At 35.7% G+C, this 13,190-nt stretch overlaps 2 protein-coding genes across 2 annotated transcripts; both read left to right on the forward strand.

The window, feature by feature from the left end:
* Window positions 1-743: 743 nt before the first annotated feature.
* Window positions 744-6,263, forward strand: si:ch211-244b2.4 (uncharacterized protein LOC541512 homolog). The gene is made up of 10 exons (XM_053314188.1): window positions 744-789; window positions 2,363-2,478; window positions 2,617-2,809; window positions 3,078-3,222; window positions 3,319-3,451; window positions 3,581-3,701; window positions 3,806-3,881; window positions 4,161-4,263; window positions 4,369-4,489; window positions 5,416-6,263. Exons 1-10 carry the CDS (start codon window positions 774-776, stop codon window positions 5,469-5,471), a joined length of 1,080 nt encoding a protein of 359 aa, XP_053170163.1. The 5' UTR covers window positions 744-773; the 3' UTR covers window positions 5,472-6,263.
* A 1,011-nt stretch (window positions 6,264-7,274) lies between these two features.
* On the forward strand, window positions 7,275-11,969 carry si:ch211-244b2.3 (uncharacterized protein LOC557230 homolog). The gene is made up of 12 exons (XM_053314189.1): window positions 7,275-7,320; window positions 7,412-7,446; window positions 7,566-7,605; window positions 9,148-9,422; window positions 9,547-9,667; window positions 9,753-9,831; window positions 10,062-10,173; window positions 10,415-10,520; window positions 10,640-10,721; window positions 10,809-10,872; window positions 11,611-11,719; window positions 11,851-11,969. The coding sequence occupies exons 3-12, from the start codon at window positions 7,581-7,583 to the stop codon at window positions 11,910-11,912; spliced, it is 1,035 nt and encodes a 344-aa protein (XP_053170164.1). The 5' UTR covers window positions 7,275-7,320; window positions 7,412-7,446; window positions 7,566-7,580; the 3' UTR covers window positions 11,913-11,969.
* Window positions 11,970-13,190: the final 1,221 nt, after the last annotated feature.

A 13,190-nucleotide genomic window follows, 5' to 3' on the forward strand; every position in this document is an offset into this window, starting at 1 on the left:
TGACATCACTAGAACATAATACCAGGGAAGATAGAAGGTATTATGGAAAGGAAAAATCACTGCAGACCCCTCACACTCTACATCACCTGTTATTGTAGAAAATAAAATAATAATTTTATAGCCTACAAAGATTATATTATGTGACAGTTTAGTTTCTCATTGATTAGTATTTTGACAGCAGTAAAATGAGTTATTCACAGCCACAAGAGTTAGACAATTTTTACTGATGTTAGTGGTTTTTAGTTTAATCAGCATATTATTATTATTATTTATTAGTAGTAGTAATAGTAGTAGTAGTAGTAGTAGTAAGAAGAAGAAGAATGAGAAGAAGAATAAATGTATTTGTATAGCACCTTTCATACAATAGAGCCATGTTTTCATTTTAAAAAAGAACAGAAGATAAAAAGGAAAAAGAGGAAAGAAATAAAAACATTAATGTTATTATTATAAGAATAAAAACAACAATAATAATAATAGTACATACCAAATGTAACTATACAAAAAAAATAGAACGAAAACAAGATAAAATCAATTAAAATACAACTATTAAAAGATGTGCAGTAGTGACTTATAGAAAAAAAGTTTTTTTAAATTAGATGTAATGTCTATAGGCTAATAATTAATTGGGTGATATAACACTTCAGTCTGTAGTTATGTGGGCTCTGGTGTACCACAGCAGGACCATCCTCTCGACCAACATGGGTGTGAACGTTTTGTTATTAATGTGGAGAAATGAAAACGAAACTGCCATAATAAAGAGTTCAAACTGCAGAATGGCGTCTGCCTCCGGTGGGTAACCTTTAAACATTATTGTAGTTTGTTGTTTACTCGTATTAATCGGCACAGTTGTTGGGTTGTTGTGTAATTGATTGATATGTCTGTTGTTTATTTGTATGATGGGTGAGTTTAACTGTTTTTGCTGTCAAACTACATGAGCTTTTTTTCGGCGTAAGTAATCTGCCATCATTTAAAAAGCAGTAGGTGTTGGGGCTACTTATATTTCTATGAGTCATGAAATCAAACCAGAACACAATAGGGTAACTAATATGTGTCATTAGGGTTGGAAAACCACAACAATTGGGAGTAACGCAGTTCTGAACATAGTCATAGTAAACAGATTTATCTAAAAAAAATACCACATTAAGTTTCAGTTTCGTTTATGGAGCTCCCACAAGTCATATATTAAACTATAACCTGAAAAAAAATCATGCTTTACCCTTTAATTCCAATTTACACATTCAATTGAAGATTATTCAATGTGTTCACGTTTAGTACCCAACTTTAATGTAGATTGTCTTTTAGTTTATAGATCATGGCCATATACTGCATGTGATCGTTTTATCCAGTAGGGGGCAGTATATTCAAATTTTATTTAGCCTGCAAAGTCCCTATTAAGATGTATGAGTCCTAGTCAAGATGACTGGATAAGCAGTTTCACGTTAAAGAAAAACAATTTCACATAATAGAAAACATACAATACATACAAACTACTAAAGGAGAAGAGTAAGACAAGAGAGGCCTACAGGACATACAATCAAAATCCATAACACTGTCCACCTCAAGTCATGGGTTAAGGTTATATAAATCAGCAACATGTTTTCTCCAGAGCAGTTTCTAAAAGGTCTTTTAAAGTTATTCAAAGAGTGCTTCTAAGGTCACTGAGTCATATAAAATAGTCTGATTAGTAGATTTATTGCTATAGTCGCTGATATGATAGGATAAAAGGCTGGAGATATACAGGTAGTTTACCTGACAATGTCTTATAATATATTATATTTATAATTATATCAATACAGGAGGATTAAAATATTTGTTTATGAGTCCTAATAGAACCAATATCATTGACAAGCATTGAAACAAATGGAAGTAGTTCAATATAAATAGCAGCCCTGCCTAGATATTATTATAGGAATGCTACAAAGATATAACAATCTCTGCAGGATTATGCCCATGAAAGGCCATGACACATATTTAGCACTTACACTGTGTATGCTTATTTCAATTATTTAAGAACCAAGGTGTGTTTTTGTGGTCATGGTGGTGGGAAGTACAGTTATTGATTTCTACCCTGTCTTTGTCACCTATATGTAATTTCGATCCAACTCGGCACATACTAATACATACTACTATTAATAATAAAGATTGAATACATTTACAACATGAATACAATAAAATAAGTGATTGAAATAAGGTAAATAATGTAAATAAAATCATTCTTTATCAAAAGCCAGATTAAAGAGGTATGTTTTAAGTTTACATTTAAAGATATGACCACTTCCATCATCATTAAGTGTCCACCAAACATCTAAACATATGATATGTGTTAAACTTTGTCTCTTTTGGTTTTGTGCCTTTTTTTCAGCATCTGACGATTTTTATGAGAGTGACCAATTGGGCAGTGATGAATCTTCAGAAGAAGAATCCGATGATCAGGACGATCAGGATGAACTGGAGGGTTGGGATGATCAGGAAAATCAGGTGTGTTTCTGGATAGAGAAGATGCTAAAGTGGAGAATGAACCCACTTTCACCCAGTCTTTACACAAAATATTTATCTCTCCAGTGATGGAAAAAAAAAATTCTGTATCTTTATTCTAAGTTTTATCTATGTGTGCAGAGGGTGCCTTGCAGGTATTACAACAGAAGTGGTAAGTGTCGGAGTGGTGACAGGTGCCCTTACCTGCACGTTTGCAAGTACGCCCTGAAAGGAAACTGCCGCAATGGATCCAACTGTACGCTGAACCACCTCAGAGGTGAAAGAGCTGCCTCTGGTGGAAGCAACAGGGCTTTAGACGAGTCAACATCTACAGGTAGGGTATCAGTTGGTTTGCATTTCACCATATTGTAATTCTACAACTGTTAATTCTGTCTACTCAGCAACAATAAAACTATTGCTAGTATTGGTCTCCTCCACCTTCTGAGAAAACATTTGCCATTTTAGTTACTAAATGTTCCACTGCATTCACTGAAAGTTCATCCAGGCTTTTTTGAAAAAACAAAAGTCTTTAAGTTTGTTAAATCTTTTATCTTACTCAATTTAATTGTTATCATAAGTAAATATTATGTTTTTTTAATTAGACGTAAAGCTTACTGATGGCCGAAGCTACCAGTGGCAGCTGAATGATGGAGGTGGCTGGGCGGATATTGAGAATAATCACATCATTGAGGCCCAGTACAGCCTGCCCCACACCAAAAGCATTAAAATCTACAACACACCATATGGGTAAGCACTAAAAAGAAAAAAACTTGATTACTTGATTATTGTATGAATACGAGCAAGGAATGACCTGGTTGGTTTTTTTCTCTCACTTTTTTGTAGGGCAGTGAGTATAGATTTTAACAGGATGAAGGTGTATGGAAAGAGACTGAGGGTTAGACGTTTGGATGATGGTAACAATGTGTGGATTTGGTACTGTACCTTGAGTCGAAAGTGGATCAAGTATGGAGAGAAGGTAGATGGCTGACCCCAATTCCCATATTGCTTGCTGTTTCAATTTTAAATGTACAGCTTTGAAAATATTTACTTCTTTAATCTCCATTACAAATTTTACTAATGACTCTTTTTTAACTTGTTCTGACAGGATGCAAAGGGGAACCCCAGTCCTGTGAAGAGCGCTGACATAGAGCAGAAGTTCCAGAGTAACCCATCAAGCTCTTATACTTTCAACAAGGGTGCTGAAACCTTTGAGATTAGATTCAAAGGTGTAGTATTGTCGCAAAAACAATACATATTGCTAATTTTTATAACCCCTGTCCAACTGAATTTTACATACCAACTTGATTCTTCCCTCTTTGTTGTTTGTTAGAAATGCGACAGGTGGGTCAAAAGGGAAAGAGGAAAGTTACTCGTCGTCCACAGTATCAACAACAAGCAGGAGCAGCGTGAGTTTGAATTTTAGGATATTTGTTTGCCAAATTGATAAGAACTATGCAAACATTGCTGAAATAGACACTGCATCCCACTGGAGGATGTCAGCAGCTAAAAGACTATTTTCCCACTAGGATCAATAATGTTCACATCATTTTAAGGGAGTAATTTGATAATTGTTGTCTTTCCCAAGAGTTGAATGAGATGATCGATACCACTCTATCAATGAATGTATTTTTCAAGATGTCAAACTATTCCTTCAAGTCATTTGCCATCATGTTTCTGTTTGACAGAGTTTCTCAAACAGCACAAGGTTTACAGAGCCTTCAGGTGGGCACCACACCACAATGGCAGTTTGAGGGAGACAGTGGAAAGTGGCACACCTTCAAACACAGGGTAATTTATCTGCAAAATGGAGTTTGAGAAGATTTATTCATCTCTGAATAATAGTGCTGTTATACATCTCAGCATTTTCATAATATGATGGCCTTGTTTCAACAGAAAAGAACTAATACTGAATGCTCAGTAACCAGCGATGACATTGACAGGAAGTACCAGCAAAACCCACAAGGCACAATGATCTTCCAAGTGAAGGGACAATCCTACCAGCTGGACTTTGGAGGTTGAGTTGTGTTTTAAATACGTTTTTTATTTTTCAATACCTAAGTTGTCTAGACATAACAATACAATTCAGAACTAACTTAAATAGAGATTACTATTATAGTTCAGTTAGTTGTGGTGAGTTTAAAGTCACGGCAGAGGAATTTCCTTGAAAGAACTGCTCTATTTAAACCCTGTGAAATAATACTTATTACTGGAGATGTTATCCTTCCAACATGTTGAATTGTATGCTAGTCTGTAAACTAAATTTCCCTTTTTGTATGTTCTGCACACCTGCTCTGCACTGGCTAAAAATACTATTGTTATACTTAGAATTTAGTTTCACATTTTTGGAAGTATGCTTGGTTTTTTGCCAGGAATTAGATGAGAATATACTACGACTCTCATATTTGTAAGGTAAATATGTTCAGCAAGCAGCCACTTAGCTTAGCTTTGCTTAGCTTAGTTCAGCGTAAAGACTGAAACCATGGGGAAATACAATATAACCACCCTTAAAACCATAGCTTGTTTTTACACTTTGCATGCATTAAATTAAGGAGATAACAGTTTAATTAGTGAGTTTAGATGTTCAGTTTGGCAGATTTGATCCCTGGACTGTCTGCTGACTGTAACTATATATTTAGCATACAGACTGGAATGATATCAAGCTTCTTGTTTACCTTTCTCAAAGAAAGCACATGAGCATAATCCCTAAAATTTCAAATTATTCCTTTAATTAATCAATTGGATGGGTACCAGAAACATTATCCCTATACAGCTATTATTAGAGCCAAATGATATAGTTTTTTCCATCTCCTGGGAAATGTATGGTTTGAAAAAATACACTGAACAACTAATAAAGAATCTTGGCTATAATATGCTGTAATTTACTTAAGAACTATTTAGAAACACCACAAGGAACACTAAGATCTGTTTTATTTTCCACAGCGATGATCCAAACCAACTTGAAGACCAATCATTCACGCAGGATCAGACGTGTGTAGGAGAGGGTAGTAAAGAGGACGCCAAAGACTTCAGGAAGACGATTGTGCAATACCGTACTCTATGCTTTAATCAGAGATTCATTTATTGTATTTGTTAAAGAGAACACTTTTCATTGGTAGCTTTCAATAGGTTTTGCTGATAATTGGCCTCTTTATGGGAAATCAAACATAGTGTTTACATTAGAGGGGAATACATGGTGCTATTCAATTATCCTGTTGAGTTGGTTTTCATAGGGTTTATATCAAAAGCCATTAATGTTTATTAAAACTATGCAAATACTGCCAACTAACTATGCACTCAGATATTGTACTGTACTGTATTGTACTGTTTTGTTTTGTTTTGTTTTCTCGAAATATCAGTTTGAATTGTTGACATATGACTTACTGCACACTGCCATACCAGAACTATGCAAATCATTTATGGTGCAACAGAAATAGACTAATACTGCTAAAATGATTAGACATAATAATGGTTGTATTCGTGTAACACACACATTGCCAAACCACACAAAGTGCATATTCAAAGCCATTTACTATGCTGCCTTTGCACAGGTGTTTTGAATGACATACTTTTGAAACCGGTAACTCAGGTGTTTAAATTCTGATATTAAAATAATTGTGATTGTAGATGCATAATTCTTCACTTTGATCATTTTGACTCAAGTTGGAGGTCCAATCATAGGTCTTATTTTGTGTCATACTAATGTATTCTGATAAGGAACTGACCTGCGTTATCTGCACTGAGCTGGGATCCTATTTACTTCTCTGTAATGGAAATCTGAAGAAAAATAATTAAAGACAAAAATCTATCACTTGTCGAAATGTGACATGATTTCAACACTTTGGTGAAGTTCATACATTTTTGCCTTTTTCATTTTAAAGCGACTCAAAAACATGTTTGGTTATTGTTTTTTGTTTGAAACTGTTCACATTTATCTGCTGCAGGGTAAGATTTCTCTGTGCTAAAAAAAAAGCAGAGGGGGGATGTTTTTGAAATGCTTTTATCCATAGAAAAAAAATACAGAGGGCCTACTATTCAGCTATATCTTGCAGCTGTTACAGTACAGTACAGTAGCATTTAAAAATAAGTATAGGCCTATAAACCACTCTACTGTGTATTAATATTTCTTGTTGTAATTTGCATTGTGAAATTAGTAATTTAGTAGGGGATTTGAACACTTGCAAAGCATTGTATGTCAACTTCTCACCAGGAGCTGACCCCCCCCCTAAAGGTCTGATCCTAGAATGGCCCCTAGTTTAATGTATAATGTAGTAAAATTAAATTCTGAGCATCTGAACCATCCAATAAAATAGGCCCTGACTCTGGAAGCTCTTGATAATCGTGTCAACTCTTAGATCCGCCCCTGCTATATAACATAAACAAATGGCTAAAACCATGCAATACACAAATGATCATATCATGTAAACAGATAATTTATTTCATGTCTTACAACAGGTGAAGGGGGGCTTGAATTTTCTATGTGCTGATTCATCCACATATCCCTGCTGTAACCAATCAGCCACTTAACTGTATGTGAAGAACACAAATATTAGACACATAGGCCTAATTCAATTACAAAACATAGTTTAATATGGACGAAACTTCTAGTCCAATAAAGTGAAGGTGCCTCAACATGTGTTTATCACTGTTATCAAACTGTAAATATTAAAGTCTATCGTCTACCAAATCATATCCAGTAGCCAATCCTGTTTAAAAATACACACTGAGCCTGTTCAGGTTTAATTTGGTGTCCAGTTTCAAGAAATCCCCGAGAAATGAAAGTGAAAGTTAAACAACAGCCTTGCTGACAAGTCTAATGTATCTTTACGTCGGTGTCTGAGTGTGAGAGTAAGTAAAGGCGATTTAATGAAACTGTGTAAACATTTAATCAAAGCCTCCCTTAAATGAAATAACACTCTCTTTCTGTTTGTTTAATCAGCGCTGTCTTTGCAGTGTACTTTTAACGGGAGTACGGTAAGTCTACAAAACATTTCCTCCTTGTGACTTTGTGCTATAAGTTTCACAGACTTGTCTACCGATAATACTCTAAACTGTCTTCGTAATCTATTTGTATTTGTTGCTATGATTTAAAGGAACATTAAGACAAGATGAGTTACTGGGAGGAGACTCCAGGTATGTAAAGTCTTTAAATCCCTGTTGTTACAGTATGTCATAGACACTTTGAGCCTTTCAGCTGATTGCTATTGATAAGGATTTATAACTCATAGAACAACAAGTTGTCTACTAGATGTCTAAATTTCAAGATGTTTTTTAAATGAGTGATTCTAATTGGACATAGCCTATTGTATTAATAATGATAATAATAATAATGATAATGATCGTTGTTGTTAATGTAGGGTGGATTAGGATAATGTGTGACATTGACTAATGTGGGACAACTTTTTCTATTCAGTTATTCTAAAGCTAACTAGTATAATGTAAACTGTATTGTTTAACATTAGGCTACACATGCGAACATACAGGCTACCATTTTTTTCAACAATCTGATGCAGAAAGCGAAACACACATTTCAGAAAGTTTTGGCACATAAGTTTTGGCACATAAGGCTGCTTTGTATAAACCAAAGTGTTTCTAAACCTAAACAAATAGTGTCCCAGATTATAAAATCTACTAATTCTGAAATGATTTGACACAAGAAATATTAATATATGTGCCATTTTCCTTTTGAGTACAATATCTATCTGTCTTCTGATTTAACAAGGAAACATCTCAGGGATTTCATAATGATATTAGGTGTTGATACAATGATTCACACTGTATGTAAACATGGTGAACAAGTCAGAATTGCAAAACGTGTCCCACATTATCCTAATCCACTTTATATGAATAAACCTGGGCCATACTAACTCACCTGCCCATAGAAAGTTAGGCCTGTGTTTGGAGAAAAACATCTCCCTCAGGTTAAGATGCCATCTGAATACCTTAGCTTTCTATGTCTGCTTTTCTAGTCAGATTTCTGTAAATACATTGACAGACCAGGAAGTGCACCTGTCCCCATTTGAAGGTGGTTTTGAATATTCTGTGTGCTCCCATCGACTGTATCCCTGCTGTAACCAATCAGCCGCTTAACTGTATGAGAAGAACACAATCGTTTACTCAGATGTTAAATTACAAAGAATAGGCTAATATATCTGGATGACACTTCCTACATTAGTGGCCAATAAAGTGAAGGTGCCACAACATGTGTTTAGTGCAATTAGTGTTATTAATATTAAAGTCTATCATCTAACAAAACACAAATGGCAGCCAATACTTCTTTAATAATTCACATAGAACCTGTTCTGGTTTTATTTGGTGTCCCATTTCCAAGAAATGCCTGAGAACTGAAAGTGAAAGTTAATAAAAGTCCTTCTGACATATTGTACAGGAATACATCACCATGGGACAAACTCAGTCGTCTGCCCAGTGAAAGTTAGGCCTATGTTTAGGTAAAGCAGCTTTCTCAGGTTAAGATGCCATCTGAATATATCAGCTTTTAATATACTCTTTTCTAGTCTGATTTCTCTAAATACATTTACAGACCAGATAGTGTACCAGATAGTGAACCTGGGTGTGTTTCTATTACTGGCTATCATGTTTGTCAATAGCCTAGATAACAGATCAATCATAAAACAATAACAGCATGATACAATACCCTGTTGTTCTATTTTACAGAAAATGAGAAACATTACGAGTGGCAGCTGTTAAATGGACATCAGTGGACATCGATTAACAACGACCATGTGATTGAGACCCACTACTGCCAACCTGGAGCTAAAGGAATCAAAATCAACACTACCAATGGGCAAGTGTTCATAGACTTTGATAAAATGCAGACGCTGAATGCAGCCCAAAAGGTTCAGAGACTAAGCTTTCTAGCTCCAGGCCAGACTGAGGACATAGGATGGTACTTCAGAGATGACAAGCTGTGGCGTGAATATGGATCCCAGGTGAGGAGATAGGTTTTTGGTATAGGTTTCCTTCATATCTTTTATTTCTTCTTGCTCAACATACAGTAACACAAACAATTAAAACTTCACTCTGTTCCCTATCATCTTCCCTCCTCTTCTTCAGGGCTTGGGTAAGCTGGCCTCCTCAGTCACCAGTAAAGATGTGGAGTACCAGTTTTCTCTAAACCCTCGGGGAACCTTTAACTTCATAGTGGGCTCTACAAGCTACAGACTTGACTTCTCCAGTATGTTATATTTCTGTTGTTTGCTTATGTGTGCTCAGTGTTTTTGATATACGTGTCACTCAGTTTTAACTAATTTACTCTGCAGCCATGACCCAAACAAACTGCATCACAGGCCTACACAGGAATGTCCGCAGACGTCCAAAATTCACTTCCAAAACAGTGAGGTAAGACTTTTCTTCTTTAAGATTCATACTTTTGCTTAAACATGTTTCTTTCCTGTATACAGACAGGCACATTGTCACACAAACTGAATTGAAGCTAGAGTTTAGCATAGTATAAAATGTAGATGTGTGACAGCAGGAAGGAAATTGAAAGCTCTGATTTAAACAGGAGTCACAGGAAGCTCCTGTACATAAGTGTGAACATGCATGATGTTCTCTTCATGTCTTTGCAGCCTTTCCTCCTCCATAGTTATTCCAACAGCTTCCTCCCCTCAGCTCACTGATGGAGGCTATAAGTGGGAGTACATGGGAGAGGAGGGTCAATGGACAGAGTATCAAGCATATGTAAGTTGGGCATCCAGCAATTTCAGGTAGCTTGAGTCAGAAGTTAACTGTCAAAACTTCCAAAATAAAGTTAATACTGGTCATTTTTATCATCTCCTTTTTTTTTAGTATACTTTCATTCTTTTTTTTCTCATTATATGTGAGAGTAAGCAGTGACATCTGGTGGTCAAATTGAGAATAACTTCATGATAATGTTTCCTCTGTAACATGGATTTGTTTAAACTTGTTTGCATGTTTGCAGATTTGTGCATTTGACAGCGCTGATATTGAAGCACAATACCAGCAGAACCCGCGTGCCCAGCTACCATTCAGGATCAATAGATTCACCTATACACTGGATTTTTCAAGTAATGCTTGCATATGTACCTATATAAAAATACAGCTGCTCTTGTCTTACTGTAATGCAATGTAATGTAACAGGAGTTTTAAGTGGCACTAAAATTCTCTCTACACTGGTTTATATTAGGAATGTGTCAAATCAACAACCAAATCGGGACTACAAGAGCAGTGAGGAGGACTGCAGACTGTGGTAGTGAACAGAACGGCAGGTCAGGGGAATAATTTAGTATGAGAGTGTTTGCAAGATGCAGTGAATGGTTCTGTAAATGTTTTTCTCACATTATTCTCTTCTTCAGATCAGGTACATCGGCACGTTGGCAGTTCAAAGATATCAATGGAAAATGGAAAGATTATTCTAATGTAAGACATAACTCTCTTCTGTTCATGAATACATACCTGTAGATATTGTAAATAATTTAGACGTTATAAAAAAAGTGTAATAAATATGTTTTAATCCAAAAGAGGATATGTTACTCATTGAGCTAACATCCAAGTAACATCCTATAATCATAAAATGCACTCAAACACACAATGCTTGAGAGGACATAAAATATAAATATACACTGCTTTAAGGGCAGGTTCAGTCTGTCTTCAAACAACACTCATATGCCCAAATGAACACTGACATACATTTTTCTTGCCATAGATAGATGGCCATAGAGAAGATCCCTTCATAATGCACTTACAATATAAGTGATGGAGGCCAAAATCTACCGTCCTCCTTCTGTGACAAGATGCATGTAAAAGTTTATCAGGAACTAATATGAAGCTTCAGCTGTCCAAATGAGTCAAATCAAGTAGATTTCTTTCAAGGTCACAGTCTTATTACTGCCAAATTCCTCCATTTGTTACTATACTTCCACTGCAGCTCAACAGGGAAACACTGTCTGAGGAAACACAAAGAGGGAATTTGATGGTAATATCACTAGAAATGTGGCAGAAATCAACTTAGCTACTATCCATTTATTAGCCTTATATGAGCTTCGGATGAACTTATAAATGCATTTTTGCACAAAATGACTGTGTAGACACACATATATTTCAAACCTGACCCTTATGTGTTTTTTTCCATTAATGTTGTGTTGCTCCTCTCTGTAGGGAAAATGTAGTGTTTCCAGTCAGGATATTGAGCTCCACTACCAACAATACCCGTCAGGCACTATGAAATTTACCACAAAGAGCTTTGGCTATGAGCTTAACTTCTCAGGTGAGCTGCAAACACAGATATCTATTGTTTTTTGTAAATCATCCAGATAATATGAGTCTCTTTTACAAACATTGATACAGATGGTAATGTATTTATTGGACGTTCATAATGAATGTGCATGTCTTTTGCAGCCATGACTCAGATGAACCTGTCCACTACAACCACCAGATCAGTACGAAGACTTAACCAGTGACTGAGACTACGACAGATAATCAGAAAAAACAATCAGGAAAGCATCTGACCTCACTGCCTCAGGTTGTCTCTCATATTGAAATGATTTAATAGCATTTCTCAAATGTTGCTTCCTGTCTTTGCTGACAATCTCACTGGAAATGGCAGTGATTTTAACATATTTTATTATGATTGTATATGATTTAATATAAGATGTGTGGAAATATTTTTTAAATGATCACTGCAGTGCTCTTACAAAAGTAGGTTTGTTATGAAAGCACTTTAATGTAGCAATAAGTTATATTTTAAAAATTTTCCTCAATTTTTAACCTTCTAACCAAAGAACGTTTACCAATATTTCATATAACACTGCCTCTTTTCTGTGCATGCAGTGATCAGTTACATAAAAGTTCAAATGTTCCTCCAAACTGCTTTGTCATGAATGCACTTCTCTACTTTTCAACAAGATACCTCTTTTGACCTAAAACCAAAAGGAAGTTTAGCTTTGAGGTTTCATGTAACCCTGCCTCACTCAAACACAGGCAGTTTTAAAATTTCCATTGATACTGCCAGTGCCATGTAATCTGTTTTTCTTGTCTAAATTAAACCTACTTGTGTCCCACTGTCTGAAGTTTAGTGTTTTAAAGCCATCACACAAATAACTATCACCCATTGAGATTAGATGACTTTGTATTTTCCTTTATATGTACAGATTTTCATTGAACCACCTCAGACACCAGCACCTTAACACATAAAACAAGGGCCACACTACACATATATGGACAGCGGTAGTACACAAACTATTTTTTGTAGAAGAATAGGCTTTAGTTTTCTGCTTTGGGGGTTCTGCCAGGATATGCGACACACACTCCAAAGATCACATCCACTTTGTGATGAAATCAAAATTGTCACGTACTGTACTACATGCTGATCAACAGATGGAAAAAGATCCGATCACAGACACATTTGTAGCCAGTGACAATGGGAGAAATGAAGAGAACCTGAAGAGTAAGGTTCACCAGCGACTTACACTGCCATGCAGCTGGACAGAAAGCCCACTGTGTATAAGTGGCATTGTTATCCCAAAAAAAAAAAAAAAGGGAAAAAAAGTTAATCTAATTAAAGACATTACACTTCGGCATGTTAACAATCATCTTCATCAGTAACACAATGTGACCCAGGTGCATCTAAAAACTCTAAAATGGTGTAATTACCTTCCAAAATGTGAGATTTTGAATGAGTACACATTAATGTTGAAGCAGTTTAGAAAATCTGACAGACCTATGTGGTTATTGTAGGT

The sequence above is a fragment of the Scomber japonicus genome, chromosome 23 (assembly GCF_027409825.1).
Source record: "Scomber japonicus isolate fScoJap1 chromosome 23, fScoJap1.pri, whole genome shotgun sequence".
Classification (NCBI taxonomy): domain Eukaryota; kingdom Metazoa; phylum Chordata; class Actinopteri; order Scombriformes; family Scombridae; genus Scomber; species Scomber japonicus.

Coding starts and splice junctions, on each gene's coding strand:
- si:ch211-244b2.3 (XM_053314189.1), top strand. CDS start 7,581: ATGAGTTACTGGGAGGAGACTCCAG. Junction 9,423..9,546: donor GGCGTGAATATGGATCCCAG/GTGAGGAGATAG, acceptor CCTCTTCTTCAG/GGCTTGGGTAAGCTGGCCTC. Junction 10,174..10,414: donor GGACAGAGTATCAAGCATAT/GTAAGTTGGGCA, acceptor GCATGTTTGCAG/ATTTGTGCATTTGACAGCGC.
- si:ch211-244b2.4 (XM_053314188.1), top strand. Junction 2,810..3,077: donor AGACGAGTCAACATCTACAG/GTAGGGTATCAG, acceptor TTTTTTAATTAG/ACGTAAAGCTTACTGATGGC. Junction 4,264..4,368: donor GGCACACCTTCAAACACAGG/GTAATTTATCTG, acceptor TTGTTTCAACAG/AAAAGAACTAATACTGAATG.